The sequence below is a fragment of the Nycticebus coucang genome, chromosome 22 (genome assembly GCF_027406575.1).
Source record: "Nycticebus coucang isolate mNycCou1 chromosome 22, mNycCou1.pri, whole genome shotgun sequence".
Lineage (NCBI taxonomy): Eukaryota > Metazoa > Chordata > Mammalia > Primates > Lorisidae > Nycticebus > Nycticebus coucang.
In genome coordinates this window covers 58,271,731-58,291,440 of record NC_069801.1, presented here as the reverse complement: position 1 = coordinate 58,291,440, position 19,710 = coordinate 58,271,731, and the positions used below count along the sequence as shown (strand labels likewise).

The 19,710-nt window shown below is 38.1% G+C and overlaps 1 protein-coding gene across 6 annotated transcripts in view; it reads right to left on the bottom strand.

Moving 5' to 3' along the window:
• Positions 1–19,710, bottom strand: part of NFIA (nuclear factor I A) — a 406,685-nt gene that overhangs the window by 383,201 nt on the left and 3,774 nt on the right. For all 6 annotated transcript variants that reach the window (XM_053576702.1, XM_053576703.1, XM_053576704.1 and 3 more), the window contains exon 2: positions 16,680–17,211. In XM_053576702.1, coding sequence (XP_053432677.1) covers positions 16,680–17,211 — 532 coding nt within the window. The remainder of the gene's footprint in view (positions 1–16,679; positions 17,212–19,710) is intronic.

The window sequence follows — 19,710 nt, the reverse complement described above, 5'->3', positions numbered from 1 at the left end:
ATATGAAAACAGGCCAGACAGAAACACTTTATGAGAATGTCTGCAGTGGAATGGTTTTGATAATGAACATGCCTAGAGACATGAAATCATGAATGCTGTATGTGTTGGGGGGAAGAAACTCTTATCTCCATTTGGATTCTGTTTCCCTTAGAGAGGCTTATGTTACCTACAATCAATAGGTCTCCAATTAAACAAAGAAGATTTACATATGCTGGTGCATTTTGGTCTAATGAAATTGCCCTAACAGTTTTAATGAGAGTAAAGCATTGTGTAGACAGGGAAACTTATGAGTTCACCATATATAAGTGGGTCCAACACCTTAATTCTCATCTTTAACTTTCCTGGTGCTACAGCCTGTGTGGCCTCTCCCATATCAAAATACACCCCGTCAAATGGGTGTATTCACAAACCTTCATTAGAGATAAACACATGATTGACAGGCCCTTTCCCTGCAGGGAAGGACTGTATGTGCTTCAAAACCCACAAAAAATGTGAGTGTCCATTCTGAAGAGAAGGGCTCCATTTTTTTTTTTTTTTTTTGGTTTTTTTTTTTTGGCCAAGGCTGGGTTTGAACCCGCCATCTCCGGCATATGGGACCAGCGCCCTACTCCTTGAGCCACAGGCGCCGCCCGAAGGGCTCCATTTTTAATCAAAATTAAGTTCTTTAAACATGCAACAGCATGAAACTGAAATCTTTTACTTCCCCTCCCAGCAGAGTATCTAGCACATAGTAGATACTTGATAAATAATTGCTTGTATAAAGAATGAGTTCCTCACAGATACACTGGAACAATGGCTATAGAACTCTATCGCCCTCAAATCATCTTTTTTTTTTTTGACAGAGTCTCACTATGTCACCCTGGGTAGGGTGCTGTGGCATCACAGCTCACAGCAACCTCAAACTCTTGGGCTTAAGCAATTCTCTTGCCTCAGCCTCCCAAGTAGGTGGGACCACAGCACCCAGCTATGTTGTTGCTGTTGTTGTTGTCATTGTCGTTTAGCTGGCCCGGGCTGGGTTCGAACCCACCACCCTGGGTGTATGTGGCCAGCACCTACCCACTGAGCTACTGGCACCACCTCAAATCATCTGTTATAGGCAAAAAAATTCATGTAAAAGTCAGGACCAGGGTCTTAAAACGAAAAACAAATAGACGGAATGATTTCAATAAATGAGTCTAACACCATCAAACCTTTATTTTCAGAATTATAATTATTCACATGTCAACAACTCCTTTACGTTAATATGCAACTTTAGGTTCAGTGAAGAAACAGCTCTGGGTTAACATGATAGGGTGAAAAGAGAGTATCATGCTGGGGGGAAAAAAAATCAGGCTTAAATTCAGTGCTAAGATGAAGAACCAAAAACTACCTGACATGTTACCCAGCTTTTATTTATTTATTTATTTTTTTTTGCAGTTTTATTTTTGGCTGGGGCTGGGTTTGAACCTGCCACCTCCAACATATGGGGCCAGTGCCCTACTCCTTTGAGCCACAGGCGCTGCCCATGTTGCCCAGCTTTTAAATTCACGTTATAAGCTCCTCAAGTTCTGGTTTCATTCTATCCAGATTTACCAGCTAGTCAGCAGCTCAACAGAGACAGAGTACAGAGTAAGAGCCAGGTCCTCCGTGTCCGGTAGGGTTCAGGTTCATGGAAATGAGCGCAACTCAGTCACCGATCAGAATGAATGACTGCCCTGTCTGGAACACACACGTAGACAGAAAGCATTATTATGATACAGGAAATGCTAATGGTGAGTAGTAACACAGCGCTAATGGACGCTCGGAGAGCCCTGGGAAGGAGTCCTCAGGCCAACATAGGGTGAAGGGAAAGCCTCCTTGAGGAAATGAGGTGATAGCTGAGCCTTGAAGAGTTAAAATAAGTCTCACTGTCCAAGTCAAGGTGGGTGAGGATGTCCAAATAAAAGGAATAATACAGGAGAAGAACAAAAATATACATGCATATACCTACAACAGAAAAGGTGGGCAGAGATGTAAAGGACCGTGCAGGAGGACAGGTGGCTCTGGATGGTCCACGCGCCCAAATTCCCATTTATGTCTTTGTATAGGCTCTTTCTAGTTGCAAGGTTAGTTATGTCACTGGTTAACTCACCACAGAAAGGTAATTTATCCACTTTAATCAGACCACATTTATCTAAATATGCTTTCTCTTATTTAAATATCGTGTCCCTGGGGCAGCACCTGTGGCTCAACAGATAGGGCTCTAGCCCCATATGCTGGAGGTGGCGGGTTCAAACCAGCCTGGGCCAAAAACTGCCAAAAAAAAAAAAAAATTAAATATTGTGTCCAGGAGAGCTCCCACCTATTGGGCACAACCTAAAGGTGCATGGCACACCTCCTCGGGGGGTCACAACAACAAGGACCTCACCTACCCAACCAAACACTGTGACCTGATATGAGTACCCTCATATTAGTCTGAATTAATATGTACCCTCATATTTGTACCCCCACATTTATCTGAATTTTTTAACAAATAAATATTGTATCTATTATCTTGATTACAAATAAGAACATGTAATAACACAATGTTGTTAAAGGTGCCTTGCCAGATGCCAGGAGTCATTTCACAACCCTACATTCTGTAAAGTCTTGAAACCCCCCTCTCCGACTTCAGTTCCTACCTCCAAAAGTTTAAAGATTGAAGCTTCGAGGTTGATGCCTTAGACTAGTTTATTGAAATATCACCCTGGTAGGAATACACAGTTAGGGATCAATTTCAAATTTAAAGACCTGTAATCCTTTTTTCCAGATGTTGGAGAAAGAGAATAAAAATATATTCCTTCTAAATAACGGATTAAAAAATAAAAAAAAAGGATTTTGATGACAGATTCACCATTCTAACTGAAAATATGTATTTAAAAATATATAGCATCAATGAAGGCTACCTATCATTATGTGTCCAGTTTCATTCATGATACATAAAAAAAAAAAAGGAGGGTAAAGAAAAACAGAGTAAGGGGGATAATTGTGAAAATACTGTTCAAAATAAGAAAATAAGATGGGGGAGGAGAAAAGAGGAATGCTGTGACTCTAAACATCAGTAGCAAAACAAAGATTTTTCAGACTTTTAATACTTTCATTATTTGGAAATAAGGTACTTCAAAAAAAAACATCAGATATTGTTAAAATCATCAGGTAAATCCTGATATTTGCATACAAATGGCTTATTTGATATGACAGCCACCTGGTTTTCTCTTTCTGTGGAGAGACTGAACAGCTAACATCCCCAAACTACACCAACTGGGCTCCCCTTCTCCGACTGCTGGAGACACCTGTTCCGAGTTTCATGATGTCACTGTGACTAATCCCCAGCCATTTTTCTTTACAGTGTTCCAATGAGTTTCTGTGACAATCCTATGCCTTTGCTTAAAATGTTACACACACGTTTTCTGCTTTTGGAAAGTAATGATAGAACAAATCATTTGTCCTGTACTGTATCCAAAGAAAAGCACACATATTAATGGCTAGAGAAACAGATTTCACTTTGAGGTTAAACAACAAGCAGACAACACAGAGAACCAAAAAAAAAAAAAAATCCAATATAGCCTGTGGTCCCAGCTACTCAGAAGGCTGAGGCAAGAGAATCCCCTAAGCCCAGGAGTTGGAGGTTACTGTGAGCTGTGACACCACAGCACTCTACTGAGGGCAACAAAGTGAGACTCTGTCTCTTTAAAAAAAAAAAAAAATCCAATATATACTATTTAGACCACTAATTTTGTTGTTTTTGTTATATCATTTATCAACATGCAAAAGTTCTCCTCCTTCTAATCACCATTATGCACACGTTCCCAGTTACACTAACACACCCACACTCAGACACACGGGGCTCCTGCATGCACTGTTTGAACTTACAATGAATCTATTTTCTTTCAAGGGGAAGAAAAAAGGCAAAGCAGCTTGAGACCTCTGGCAACTTAAAATCTGCTTCAGTGTAAAAGTCTCAAGATTGCTAACTTTTTTCCCAAGAAGGAGCAAAATAGGGAATTTAGGTGGCTACGCTACTGGGACTTGGCTGTGCTATAGACACAGCTACCAGCTGCCAAGTGAATACACTGCAGCCTGCTCTCCAATGCCTTCCTTCATTTCTGTTTTCCACTCCCTTTTTCTCTTGCTGCTTTTCCTATAACGCTATTTGTTTTATATACTTCAGCATTACTGGAAGGGTGTTCTTAAAAAAGAGAAAGAGAACCTTTCTGTGCACCCCCAGCTTTCTTTAGCGAAAACATGCCATGGTGGTGAGCTGTTAAATAATAGAAAGCACCTGTACTCTGTTCTGTGTCTGGATTTTCTTCACAATCACACAGATATCGCTAATAAATGAAAAGAGAAAGTGTAACACTTAATAGAAATAAGAGTCAAATCAGAGAATTCTTCAACATACACCACTATAAACAACTGGTTCTACAAATATTTAAAACTTCATGCAGGCTCTTACTTGGAAGGACCCTAATTTTAAGACATCGAAAGGTTTAAAATCTTAATTTCTGAGAAAATTACTTCTAAGATAGTATCAACTGTTCTGATGGTATTTCCTTCACGTTTGTTATCTTTGGAACCTAGCATGGTGCCTGCGAGGTAGCAGGTGCTCGAAAACATTTGCTGATCTGACCTGCCAATCACATGGTAAAATCTGTCAATAACGGTGAAGAAAGTAGATCTATTCCAGTGCCAACCAAAGAGCATCCACCAGATGCAAGTGGTGACAGGCTACAACCACTGTCCTGTTCACACAGAAGAATTTCTCATCTTTTATAGCTCATGGGATGCACAGACTTAGTTTCCTCAACTGTAACAATGAAGGCTCTGGGCCTCTCAGTCTCCCCCAAGGCAGCAACTCAATCTAATACCAAGAGAGAAAAAGCTCTCACTACTTTTTAAATTTCAGAGAAACAATAGTTTGCCCCATCCACAAATTCAGAAGCAGAGCTTAAGAGTCTAATATTAATGTACTAGGGAACATCTTAGAAATTAAAAACAGGCCACAGGAAAGTCTGACCTAGTTAGTAAGCCTCACCACATATGTGACCTTGAACAAGTTTACAACCTGTTTCCTCATCTGCATAAAACCAGCTAGAAGAGCCTCCTCTGCAGCTAAAATTTAAGGCTTATATGCAGAACTAAAAAAATGTATGAGAAAAGATTAATTTTTTTTTTTTTTTTTTTGAGACCGAGTCTCACTTTGTCACCCTCGGTAGAATGCCATGGCGTGACAGCTCACAGCAACCTCAAATTCTTCAGCTTATGTGATTCTCTTGCCTCAGCTGCCCAAGTAGCTGGGACTACAGGTGCCCACCACAATGCCTGGCTAACTCCTGAGCTCAAGCAATCCACCCACGTTGGTCTCCCAGGTGTGAGCCGCCTCGTCTGGTGAGAAAAGATAATTTAAACACTGTAGTTTTACGAGCACAAGTCTGGGGTCTGAGAGATTTGGCTTGAGCGAGGCTTTGCCACTTACTATTGGTGAGTGGTACAACCTCTAGTCAGTTGCCACTAATGCCTGCTGACCCTGTTTCCTGAATAACAGGAGTATCTCACAACAAAAGTCACCTATATCCTCTACTCACAGAGCCTCCACCACACAACATGAAAAATTCTCCAAATTCTGGAAAAATTAGAAAGGAAAAAAATATATAAAAAACAAGAAATCTGGCTAGTCAAGGTGGCTCATGCCTATAATACCAGCACTTGGGAGGCCGAGGCAGGCAGACTGCCTGAGCTCACAAGTTCGAGACCAGCCTCAGCTAGAAGAAGACCTCGTCTCTAAAAAATACCCGGGTGTTGCGGCGGGTGCCTGTAGTCCCAGCTCCCTGGGAGCCTGAGGCACGAGAATCTCTTAAGCCCAAGAGTTTGAGGTTGCTGTGAGCTGTGACAGCACAGCACTCTACCGAGGGCCACTCTGTCTCAAAAAAAAACAAACAAACAAAAAAAAAAAGCAATCCATGTAAACACAAATAAAGACATACCTACAATTTAGAAAATCCCAGAATGCCAATCCTTAGAAAACTCCTTGAATTGCCCAAAGTGTTTGAAGCGTTTGTAAGAGAAAGCTCTGTTACAGAGCAGAGTGAACTGGTAAAACAACTCTGTTCTCATTTTTAAACTCAGTGACTTGGCAGGAAAGAGCCAGAAATGTGACTTTATGACCCTCTCCGATCTGTTTTCCTCCACTTCTGCTATCTCACAACACGGTCCCCCTTGTTCATCATGCCCACCTCACCCCAGCACCTCCAAGATTCAATTGCAAATAAATTGAAAAGCTATGCATAATCGGTCTTAATACAAAAAAACTGAGAACGTCTTTCTTTGAAGAATTACAAAGCTTTCTGTCTGAAACCTCTGACCTTTCTAGAGAAATCAGAGTCACTGTAGTTGAAAAATGTAGGTGGTAAAAGTACAAAGGATTACATTTATCCTTTTGCATTTTTGTCATCTTTTCTGAGACTAGGGGCAAATATCTTTAGAACAATTACTTCTTCAACCCTAACATTTCAGAGTGCAATACTCCCATTCTCCAAAGAACTAACTATATGTACATCCTGGGCCCGATGAGATAGCACTTTTTTGTTAATTTTTATTCCCACTTCATTTTACAGAAACTCTGAAATTCATGACTTCTAAAATCTTTTTTTAAAAATAATACTTTTGTATATAGTAAGTTAAAAAATAATAAAAGTACACATAGATCTTTTTTTTTAGAGACAAAGTCTCACTTCATCGCCCTGGGTGGAGTGCTGTAGCGTCACAGCTCACAGCAACCTCCAGCTCCTGGGCTTAGGCGATTCTCTTGCCTCCGCCTCCTGAGTAGCTGGGACCACAGGCACCCGCCACAAAGCCCAGCTATTTTTTTGTTGCAGGTTAGCCGGGGCCGGGTTTGAACCCGCCACCTTCAGTGTAAGGGGCCAGTGCCCTGCTCACTGAGCCACAGGCACCACCCCCACTTAAATCTTTTTTAAAGGACTTTAATTCTTGGTTGGCCATGGTGAGGGAGAGACGTCTAAAAGTAGGTTTGAAAAAACGAATTCTTAATAAAAGTCTTTGTCATGTATTAAGAGGCCATACAATAAAAGTATTGCAATGACTATCTTTCCCCAACAGAAATGCACAATAGTTAGGCTGTTGAACAGCATCGCTACAAAGACTTCATTCTCAGAAGTCACTTGAAACTACTCTCCAAAAGAGGACCTCTACCGTTTAAAAGAAGAGGGGAAAGGAAAGCCAACTAAATGAATCCATCAGAAACTTGAGTAACATACCCATTTTTATAAGATATGCATCCATGCAAAAATCTCATCTTAGTCATACAAAGATGCAAACATTTCTTATGCAAATAAGCTTGTGCCAAATTCTTATCTGGAATCCTTGCTTCCCCTCAAACGCTGGTGACCCACTTAACGTTAACTCCCAATTACTTGATAATATATTCTTAGGTACAGTTTTCGACCAATGTTTTTCCTATATTATTTGAGAATTGCATTCAGCATAAAAGGAATTTATAATTTTCCGTTACGGATCTGCTATCGTATCAGAGCCCGCACAACTCTGTTGAATCGTTTGGTACAGATGTTAAAGCGCAGAAACACGGTCTCTTCATTACTCATTCTATAGCAAGCTCTTTAAGCAGCCCCATCCCTCTTTCATTTGGAATGTTAAAAAATGCCACAAAGAAGAGCTCGATGTCATCTCAACACTGAAATCCATCTGCCCATGGCCCTCCTTTGACTTTTACTCCTTCTGTAGCCAACATTTTCACAAAAGTTGATGGGAATTTGTCAACCTACGGACGTGCCGTGTCAGTTCCTTTGAAAGGCAATGAAATATTTGAAAGTGACAATGATAGGATCCTGTATGTATAACATTCATTTTATGTGGGAGCTTAAAATTAAATAATCCCTTTAAGACTAAATTACACAGGGCGGCGCCTGTGGCTCAAAGGATAAGGGCGCCAGCCCCATATGCCAGAGGTGGTGGGTTCAAACCCAGCCCCAGCCAAAAACCGCAAAAAAAAAAAAAGACTAAATTACACAGAACTGTAAATGCTTCCAACATGGGAAGGGAAAGAGGCAAGCTACACATCAACACAGAAGGGACGGTTCTGGATTTCTGACATTAAGTAATGTCTCCAATTTTGAAAACTGATATCGTTAACACAGTGGTTCCTCTTACCCTCTGACAGTACCTTTCCCTACTAAAAATTACCACTTAGATCAAGCTGTATGATTCACCACGAACACCTCTTCTCCAACGGCATGAACGCCATATACTACCCAATCACCGGCTGGCAAAATTACCAAAGGAAATAAAATCAACAAAGACAACAGCCTGACAATGCCAAATGCTACACAGACATTCACACAAATTTTGAAATAGTACAGAATTCCTTTTTTACATGTTTGAATTTCACCTCACTTTTTTAACCCATAGGACATTTCTAAAACAGCCATTACATTTTTTATATAAATGTATATACTCCAGATATGGTCTGTCTGCAAACTCACAGGTTATGTAGGACACTATAAATACTTAACCAGAAGCATAAAATGGAAGAGGCAACCTGGCTTATTGTACCCTCAATGAATGCCCAACAATAAAAAAAAAAAAAAATGGAAGAGGCATCTACGGAACCAGGCCCAGCACACAATGGGGTGCGAGTTCTGTTTTTTTAATTCTAATCCTCTTTTGTTTCCAATCTAATCACTTTTATTCACATGCCTCAGTTTTCAAGCACAACTGATACTCTATCACCCTATTATTAAACCTGAGAGTCATTGATATTTCTTAAAAAGAAAGTTGTATTTCTGTTTCACTCACTGTCAGTCTGGTTTGGCAGCTTATTTTAAAATAAACCTGAGAAGAATTTATTAATATGTATATTACGAATTAACAGGGCATGAGTTCTATATTTGTTGATCACTGTTCTACGTATTACACAAGGATAAAAATTGTGTTGACTGAGACAGAGTTTTTGTACTGAAGTCATTAAGAACTAATTTTGTCTAAGTTTAAAGAGAAAAAAATAAGGCTCAGTCCTTTAAGTTCATTAAGATGAAACATGTCCCCATTTTCGATTTGTTTTGCTCTCTGGTTTAAGTATCTTAAAAACACTAAACTATAAAAAATACTAAACTAACAAAATTCCAATTTTTCCCAAACATTATTTTTGCTTTCTTTTAAAATAATTATACAGGGTGGCCATAAAGTTCATGTGCAATTTAAAATAGTGTGCAATCTAAAATTTGCAGCCTATATACAAAGCCATAACCAAAACATCTTTACAGAGGAGAGAAAATTTTAAATTTTAATAGCTAATTATTATAGAAAGTTAGAAACACACATTTCTTGTGCATAGGAAAACATGTCTGCATAGTAAATTATTAATTCCTACAAATTATATTTTCAAAATAATGCTCACTTGAATACTCAAAAGGCTTCCCAAAGCATCTAGAACCAATTAACCTAACTTTATCTTACTAAAAAAAAAAAAAAAAAAACCATCTTAGACCTATGCCTTGATGCATCTGCTCACTAACCATCAACATCTGAAAAGTAAGAAAGAACCAGTCATTCCAGCGTTTTGACCCCAGCCCTGACAGGCTACGACCATTTCTCTCTTTCCTAATGCTAAACACGGCCTCGTTCTGTGGCTAAGACCTGCGCTCAACAGCAAAATATCTCCATGGGAAGGGTTTGCATTTTGGCTTTTTATTTCCCCTTTAATTCAAGGTAGGTATGTGATGCCCTTTCAGTAACATCCAACTCTAGAAAATAAGATGTAAGGAAGGACAGAAAATGGATGTGGAATCAAAGACCCGGGTTTGAATCTGCACAAACAGCAAGGCTGGTCAGGACTTCAAATGAACAGCGCAGGACTGACTGACTCGTAACACTGCTGTGAATAGTGGAGAGGAAGGAAGGAGAGGAGGCCGGGCCAGCCACAATATATTGCAATCTTGCTGCAGAACAGACACTCAGTGAAAGTTATTTCTCTTCCTTCCTTCCATCTCCTTTTGTCTACTTCCAATTGATCTAGAGCCAAAATATCTACCACTCAGAAAGTATCTGAAAGACATGAAGCAAGTTTGAAGTTCTCGCACAAATACACAGGGTGTCGCCCACCTCAATCTACCCTTATCAATTCTGGGTTTGAGTTAGCACCAAGGTACGTGTGAAAGAAGACCATGATTAGCCAAAATATGTAAGACAAATAAACTTCTTTTAACTAATTTAGATTGTTTTACAAACAGAACAGTAAAAATGCCTTCTGCTACAGAATTGCTACAATTTTTTGTTTATTGAGCTTACATTCTTCACCTCAGAAGCCATGTTTATTTAACTAGAACATTGAGACTAATTCCATTGAGATAAAATACACTTTTACACTGTAGAATTGTCGTGACAAAACATGAGAAATTGCTTTCTAATATTTGGGGGAAACTTAGGGGAAAAAAAGTTAATTTTTGTCTAAGCGGGAGCTACAGCATTCTGTTAGGTTCAAGGACTACAAAGTTTGGATCAGTAATGTGAATCTCAGACTTGTCTTAGTAGAAAGAGCCAAAAGTTGACGGTACTTTGAGTAAAAAGCAAAACAGTAGCATAAGAAACATCCCGGCAGCCCTTTCCCTATCTATTCCGTGGCACAGTGTCTAGTGGACTCCTAATTCTACAAAGAATTTTTGTGAACCCTTTTTTCCCTAAAAACTTCAGCAGAAACTTCCCAAGCCCCAAGACGTATCTTAATTTGAAACAACTTATGCAAAAAATTATGAAAGGACAGGTTATAAAATCTCCACTTGGTATCTTACTACCCAAGATCCCTTTATAGTCATTACTTAAACCAAAACATGTTTAGAGCATCTCCATGGGTAAGTTCACAGTTGTACGTTTCTCCTAACAAAGCACGCCAGTTCGTTCATTCCCTTCTTCCTCCACCGGATTTCTTCCTTCCCCTACCCACCCTCCAAGAATTTACAGTTTATATAAATACAAATATATAGAACTTGCTTCATACAAAAGCATGTTCTAACCCCCAAATAACCATGGGGAAATAATTGCTGAAACAGTAATAAAGCAGTATTTAGTACAGTCACTGAACTCAATCTGTATTTTATGCTTTTTCTTCTCTTCTAATTCTCAAAATTGTCTTCAATAATCTATATTGACATTTGTGAGCAATTAGAATTGTTGCTGCTTCTGTGCAAGATTTAAAAAGCCGACAGGCTGTTCTGCATCCTCTGCAAGCAGCTTGAGGCCTTAACCAAGTGAAACGCCCAGTCCTACTGTGTACAGCAGTGACCACAACAAAGGCTGTGGTTTCTCCCACACTAGCCCTAAATAGGTTTAAATTAATGCTATTCATCACTGGGTGGGAAGGGAGACCAGGCTGATCCTCGCCAGCAGGGCTGGGAAATCTTCCTACCAACATACTCAACCTCTTAGCCATGAACGAACGGACTCCCCCTCCAATCTTCACTCCACGACAACTGTGTCTCCCTATTTCTAGACACTCTCTGCCTTGTCAACATCCATCCTTTTCACTACATTCTACAGAAAGGATTTTGTTACTACATGCAGATAAAGGATATTGTTACTATCCTCAAGTTACACAGAAAACACTCAAGGATATGAAAGCCATATTTACCTCACATGTATTGACTGCTAGTGTATTTCATTTGAAGAATTAAAAGATGAAAATTTCCAAAAATCTATGCATATGGGAGTACCAGTAATTTACAGGAGATCAATCAGCCATAAAAATCTACCCTGATCTTAGTTTAAGGTGAGAGTTAGAATGTGAGATAAGGTGGTACTTACTCTCTTAATTTTAAGTATCACTGCATATGGGTCTCACTCCTTATTTTTCCAAACACATTTAATTATTATAAATCACAGGAGCTAACTGAATAACTTTCTATAAGGGAGTTCATTAAAGTACTGTAGAAGTGGGCGGCGCCTGTGGCTCAAAGGAGTAGGGCGCCGGCCCCATATGTCGGAGGTGGCGGGTTCAAACCCAGCCCCGGCAAAAAACTGCAAAAAAAATAAAAAAAGTACTGTAGAAGTTCAATCGTATCACATATAGTCCTAGACTTAAGCATAAACACGCACACACATACCCCTGCACATCAAATGTATTTTAGATCTGCATTAGTTTTACTGCTGAGAACCGATGTGGTAAGTGACCTAAAAATTAAGAAATCATCATCATTAATTTGGCATCAAATTATAAACTGTAACGATCTAACATGATTCATTTTTAAAACTTTACAATAATTATTCTATGTATACTGATAACCTTATAGACGTAGTTACACTGCATTTTAAAATAGTAGCTTTTTAAGAAAGAAACCATTCCCATTACTCAAACAGCACTGTGCTCGACGCCTGGGTGTGCCCACACGCACACGAAGCAGACACACTCATACACAGACACTCCTAATCTTACACCTGCTCTGAAGCAGTGGGAAGTGAATTCTCAATCTGTCAACATGACCATCTGGTCTATCTGCATAGCACGGCTCACTCTATTACTATATGAAGGAATGGCAATCACACAGCCAAAATAAAACGAAAATGCACCTGAATAGGAGCAGCTCTCTTTTGGTTGAGAGAAAATAATATGGAGCAGATCAGAGCAAAACTGGCAGTAATCTAGTAACTTAAAATGAGCATTCACAACAGCATAATTAAGTAAACAATATGGTACAGGTAATATGGCCATCAGTTACACTGCTACACAGGTTTACCGGACAGGTACCAAGCTTCCAAGATAGTTCCTTCAGCTGTTGGGACTTTTGCTATTCCTTGTCCAAGCAAAATTCAAAAAAGGTCATGAGGGGGTATCGTGGAAACAATCCAAAACTACTGTACTAAAAGATTACTACGGAGGGTGGCACCTGTGGCTCAAAGGAGTAGAGCACTGGCCACATATACCATACTGGAGGTGGCGGGTTCAAACCCAGCCCCAGGCAAAAACTGCAAAAAAAAAAAAAAAAAAAAAAAAGATTACTATGGAAAAGTGTTCACTTTTCTCCTTTAAAATTAGCAAGTGCTCATATTGCCATTAGGGCAACAGCAACGTGCTTTGTCACTGGTTACTTAACGATTTCACCAATTACTTAACAAATTTTGGTCACTTATCAGTCTTTCAAAGTGAATTTTAAGACATCTAAAAAACCTCCAATCTTAGAAAATTCCTCATCTGCAAAAAGTGAAGGGAGCGCACTGTGAGTAAGCTTTGGGCTTAATGCCACTTGAAAATGAGCTGAATTTAATATAAATTCATTAGTTTAATTTTAGTTTTTAAAGTTTTTAGTTTTAGTCTTTATACAGCAAATAATAACTATCAAAGAGAAATTGTGATACTGTCGTCCTCTGCCCTAAATCCATCAACCTACCTCTACCCAAGAAATGAGTCCTTAAAAAATTTAACCTCTTACAAAATTTAAGTACCTCAACTACAAATCTTTCTGGAATCTGATTACATTACCAGAAGTTATACAGAAGCAGTTAAAAAAAAAAAAAAAAAACTCTCCAGAAAGTTCTCGGTTGAGTGCCTACTAATGAACAAAGGTTAACTTTATCTAAAAGGTCAAATGCCTGGTGGCTAAGGTTATGACCTTAACAACTTAAATTGTGACCTTGCCACGTGCTGGGTATATTGTAGATTCTGATACAGATCATCTGGTAAAGACTGGCCATAAATTAGCTTTACTGTTACACAGCCACAAAGAAAACCATTTGCCATAATACCGTAATATCTCCAAGTTGTCACAGGACACATGGGAAGACCAAACGGAGACCAAATTAAGGGCACAACGTGGTTTTGTTCTTTTATACTTTTAACAAGATGAAGTTCTCAGGCTTATGGAATCACTTTGATTTTATTGTATCTGTTACTATTTATCAGCCACAAAAATCACACCATTCTAATACCACTGGATTTAGAGAAAAAATCTGAAACGTGGTTTATGTATTATATTTTAACATCCCAGTAAGTCTCAGCATAAAACACCTCTGCTTTTAAAAAATAATGATTAAGTCTGCATTTGCTTCCAGTATTTACATACACATTCTAAGGTTTCAACTTCCTACCAAAGAAAAGGGCTATGCATGAAACAAAAATCATTGTACATATTTTTAGAAGGAAGAGAAGATCTAAATTTCTGTGGCCATGTACTGGGGAGAAAGGGCATTTTGGAAGAAAAAAATACCTTTTAAAGGAAAGAGAGAAAAAACACATTATAGGTAAAAAGGCCACAATGTTTTGGCGTGTATCTTGAAGCACGTTTCAGAGTCTCTGCCTCCTGCCAATACTGGCAAGTTCTCAAAACTTTTAAGGAGGTAAAAACATTGTTTAGTGTTTACAAATCTTCAGTATTATAACAGATGCTTGTCAAATCAGTTGTATGTGAGTTGACCAATGCACCTCTTATTTATATTGGCAGCTTCCTTTCCACAAATAACGGGTCTCCAAATCTCTTAAATCAAATGTGCAATATTTTCAGAAAAAGGCCTTTACTATTTTCTTTTACAGTCTTCCTGTTGCACCCACAGAGAAGTAGCCATTATTTCGGTCCTGTGAAAACCAGTGGCCAAACACTTGGCTGGTATTCAGCCACTACAAGGGCTTCTGGGCTACGTCAGGAAAACCAAACCGAAAGGTAGTCTGATCCATGTTGCTGTCCATAAATCTTTCATAAGCAATAAGGATACTAACTCTCCTACACAACCCTCTAAATGTCATTTTACCAACCTAAACCTTCCGGGTATTACAACAACAACAACAACAACCACCACGGCGTCAGCTCAAGGATTCCAAACAATAGCATAATAGCATAATAACAAACCAACAACAAAAGAGAAACATGTAATCAGAACAGCTGGAAAAGTTGTATTTCCTTAAATCTAAAGAAAATGTTTAAGTCAAAAACTGAGAATGGATACTGCTTATGCCGATGAAAACGCCACAGCTGTTTCAGTCTGATGCGATCTCCTGAGGAAGCACACATCACCATCTGTGGCACCTGCTGGCTCCCTCGAGTTTCTATGTTGGTAAAGTATTCATTGTAATTCATCAATTATATTTTTTAAGTATCTAAAAGATAAACACAAAATCTCAAAGAGTACTCCTTGAAAACACTCGTAATACTCATACTTTTTTCCACACCTTGCCAAACTACCATATGCAAATAGATTAGGAAATATTTTAACTTTTTTTTCAGTAGAGAAAAAAATTAACAATGGGATTAAAAAGGAGGTTAAGGAAGGGCTTCTTGTTCCTGTTTAGACGTCATGTGACAGGTGCTGCCTTTCATTTTTGCTGGCCAGAGCTAAAGCAACAGGCAATTCTTATAATCATGTATACATTTTCAAAAACCCAAATATCTGAAATACTTAACAGATCGATCACATCCTCTAAAATACTTATCCCCTGCCAACAGAATGCAAATGATGATGTGACACGTTTGCAAAGTAATTTCTCCAGTTTCTATTGTAAGGGCAGATAAACAACGAAAGTTCTCCTTCTAAATCACATATCGAGAAAAATAAAATAGGCTACCAGCTGACTTCTCCAAAAAATAACTAAAATGTTTTGAAAAACAGTGCAGCATGGATTTGACATCTCTCTCCTTTGTGGAAAAAATACCTAAACATATAAGCCCCCAAACAATCTACTGGGAGGAGCCCACAACCTTCTTTCTTCCATCTGGCTCAAGTAACTGCCATGAAGGTAATCTAGGAAGACTGATATGTACGTATAAAAAGTCAACAAGTTACACAAGACCCGAGTTTTCACATAACACAATGAGTCTTTTGTCTAAAACAAGAAGAAAGGAACAAAATAAAAGTGCATTATTTTATCCAGTCCTCAACAGTTTTATCCTGAACGCTACTCTAAATCCTGAACCACGTACAAATCAACACACCTTGAAAAAAAAAATTGAAAATTTTATAATAAAGCAACTCACTTCATCAATTACCAACAGCAATTTCCCAATGTTCAAGTGCCATACAAATTGGTTACTTTTGGTATTAACTTTTCCATCAGTTACAGAGTTGGTTGGTTCGTTTCCCTTAGCTATCTGAGACAACGGTAAGAATTCCTAACTACAAAGCTGCTAAATCTGTAGATTAATTTGATTAATCTTCCTTCATAAATGATCAGTAATTCGATAGTAATCTTACCTCAAACTTCTTAACTGGCAAGGAGTGCAAGAGGCCCCAATGGGTTAAAAACTCTTCCAGCAGAAAAGCAACTAAAAATATTGCCTCCATACCAAACAAAATGCTTCTTAACTAGATCACTTGTCCGTTAAAATACCCTCTTTATTACAAAGGTTTCCATGAGACTTCTCTCAGCCATCATCAAAAAAAATGTGATTTAAACATATCACGTCTGATCACCGACACCGCTGCAAACCCTACTTACCAATAGAACTGTACTTAGTGAGAATTCTCTCAAAGGCATGCTCTTCCACCTGAATGAAGGTGGCAGCTCAGACACGGGGCTTTGGGCCATTCTGACTTTGGTTTATCTTTGAAACCACGCTGGCTTTCTGTACATGGCCTGCAACATGGGGAGTTCTGGAATGATGCAGCATATACCAAGGCCATCGGGAAAGAAAAACACACAAGAAAGTGGAAGGAGTTCTCACCATTGCACTTACCTGCTGCATGCACAAAGTATGCCAAATATAAATCGAGTTCCTTAACAGAAACCCCTATATGATGGGGTTGGACACAGAGCCCTGGATTAGAGCACTGTGGGGACTTTACAAGGCGCTCACCATCAGTACTTTCCAGCGGGATACCTTTAAACAAAATCACCATGACAAGGTCCAACCTCCAGACTTTATCTGCCTGGCGGAGGCAGTCAATTCTTCGCATCTTGCCTTTCTGGTCTGGGTTGGAAAGGACACAACACGGAGGTTTTTTCCCTGTAACTGTAAGAACAAAATCCTCTCGGTACTCGGGACGGATGTCTTTGCGTAACTTTGCCAGAAGTCGAGACGCCCACTTCTGCTTGACCTCTGGTTTTTCACTTAGCAATTCATCCTTCACGGCTCTCTCTTCTTCTTTCGACATACGTTTTTCATGCTTTTTGAAGTATTTTCGTTTTCGGGCCTGTAGGTTGAACCACGTGTAGGCGAAGGCTCGGACGTGGGGCAGAAGTGCTTCGATGAAAGGATGAAATTCATCCTGGGGAAATGAAGAACCATAAAAACATGAATATAATGAAAACAAAAGGCAGCAAGTTAGATGGTTATACCTTAAAAACAAAAAAGATGTCTTATTCGGCTTGAAATGTGATTCAAACACTATGCTACCAAAATCATGCACAGAATTCCCATAGGAGGGCTCAGGTGGGGGAAGAGAAACTATGGGTATCCTTGCTCATGATCAGAAAGAAAAAAATGGCTAAAATTATAAAAAAAAAGGTTTTGATGTGTTCACCAAAGTACACCCGCTTCCGCTGGGGTCAGGCCTAGTTCCTCAGTGCCTTACATAGTAAGTGTAATTTATCCAAATGCTTATAACAATATATAATCTTAACCCTATTTCAAGGAAAGCATATCTAATTTTGTCCCAGCCTTGACCTCACCACTTGTAGTACAGCCAGGGCCCAGCCGCCAGATTGGCAAATCCTGAACATCTAGATGCCAGTCAATGTTTATGGAAGTCTAGGAGCAAAAATCATCTCCACAATCAATGAAAACAAAGGCTTTCCCTCTACAAATAGTCCATGCTGACTCTGATCTGCTTGCTATTCATGTGGGTAGTACCTTTATTCCTCCTTTAAATAGTATATTTATACAAAATTTTTTTAGGCAGAAACTTAGAAAAATTTTGCACATCCGTATACAAAAGAAGAGATGAATCTGATATTTATTAGGCTAAAAAATATATATATGTGTGTGTGTGTGTGTATATATATATATGTCCAAGACACAATTGCTGATACTACAGGAATGAAACAAAAAAAAAAAGAAAGAAAAGCGAACATGCCAGACAGTAAACAGAATGCGTCACTGTGACAACACAGTTACAACTGAGCACATTTAATTTACTGATATGATTGTGAAATGCCTTCCTAATAATCAAGCCTAAAACCAGATTATTTAACCTTTTAAAAATAGTATGTTAGGGTTTTTTTCTCACAGAAAAACCTGGTATATTCCATGTTTTTAAGATACCAGGGAAACTCTCATGATTGCCTATCAAAATTCAAGTAATGTTAAAATTGAAAATATTTAAATTTTTCTTCTTATTTTACTCAAAGTATTTGATTGTTATATGTGACATTTTCTTGGGAAATATAAATATAAAAATAAAAAAATTAAACTTAACCTCTACAAGGCTTTTGTAGTACATACAACTTTTGATTAACTAATCCAGGTTAATGTTATGTAACTCCTGCCACCTAACTCCCCCTCCAAAAGATAGATTATTTACTTTCAAGTAAATGAGGATGAGAAAACCAAAGAGGTGTTTGATGACTTTTTGATAAAGGTTGTAGAGCAGACAAATTTTATAAAATATGCATTCTGTTTCGGTGTGTTTACATCCTTTCAAGGCACACATAACTATAATGTCCAAAATATTCTTACTGTTAAAATAATTATTAAATTTTTTTAACGTTCAAATGTAAACTAAGAGGGTTAAAATTGGTAAAATATTTTAGTAATCAAGGCCACTAAAATTTTGTAAATTATAATCAATCATTTAAACAGCACATATGACTGAGTTTTTAAAAGTATACAATAATATAACACATAATAAATCACTTCCATAATTGATGTTTTCCATCCTTTCTGCACAAATTTCAGGTTCTGTATTTCAAATTTAGCTTTGAAACTGCCCTTTTTCAATAAAAGAATCCAAGAGAGAGGTAGTCAGTTTTCGTAACACGTATGCCTTATTTACATGGAGGGAGAATAGAGAAAAATATAAGAATTATATTATTCCTTACCATAAACCATTAAAATTTTTTGTATTTTTGACATTTCAGAATATTTCTTATTCCAATACTTTAAAAGAGGAAAATGGCAAGTCACAGTTAATCTGGGAAGGTATACGCCAAGACACAAAGCATTTAAACATTTCTAAATTCTGAGCTCATCCTTGAAATGCCCTAAAATACATAAATTTTAGGTTTGAAACAGAACTTCACATTGACCGATTTTCTTATATATACAGTACATGCTGGAGACCAAAGCTTTGTGGTATTATGCAAAGAACTTTTGGAGACTACCTTAAACTATAAAGTGAGCTTTCACCAAAAAAAGATTCAGTCTCAGCCACATTTCACAATACAAAGGATAACTTAGCTCCAAACAATTCACATCTATGTTAAAATGTTATCTTACTTAAAAGCTTGATTAATGTTAATAAACATTTAAAATAAACATTCTAGAATAGCAAAAGTGTTCAAAGATACTCCCAATATGCTTCTTAAAAAACTTCGAACTGCATGCATTTGTGTTCAAAAGAATTCTGTTTACCTGCCAACCAAATGCCCATATATCTCACCATAAAAATCCTTAAACAAGTCCAACTATGTCGACTAGTCAATAAGAAGAATCTAAGCCCCCAATGTTGCCTCAAAAGTATTTAAAACGTATTACTCCCTAAAGGTTTCAAGAATGTGCCAATAAAAGTACACAATATTTTAATAACTTACATCTACAATTAAAGTGG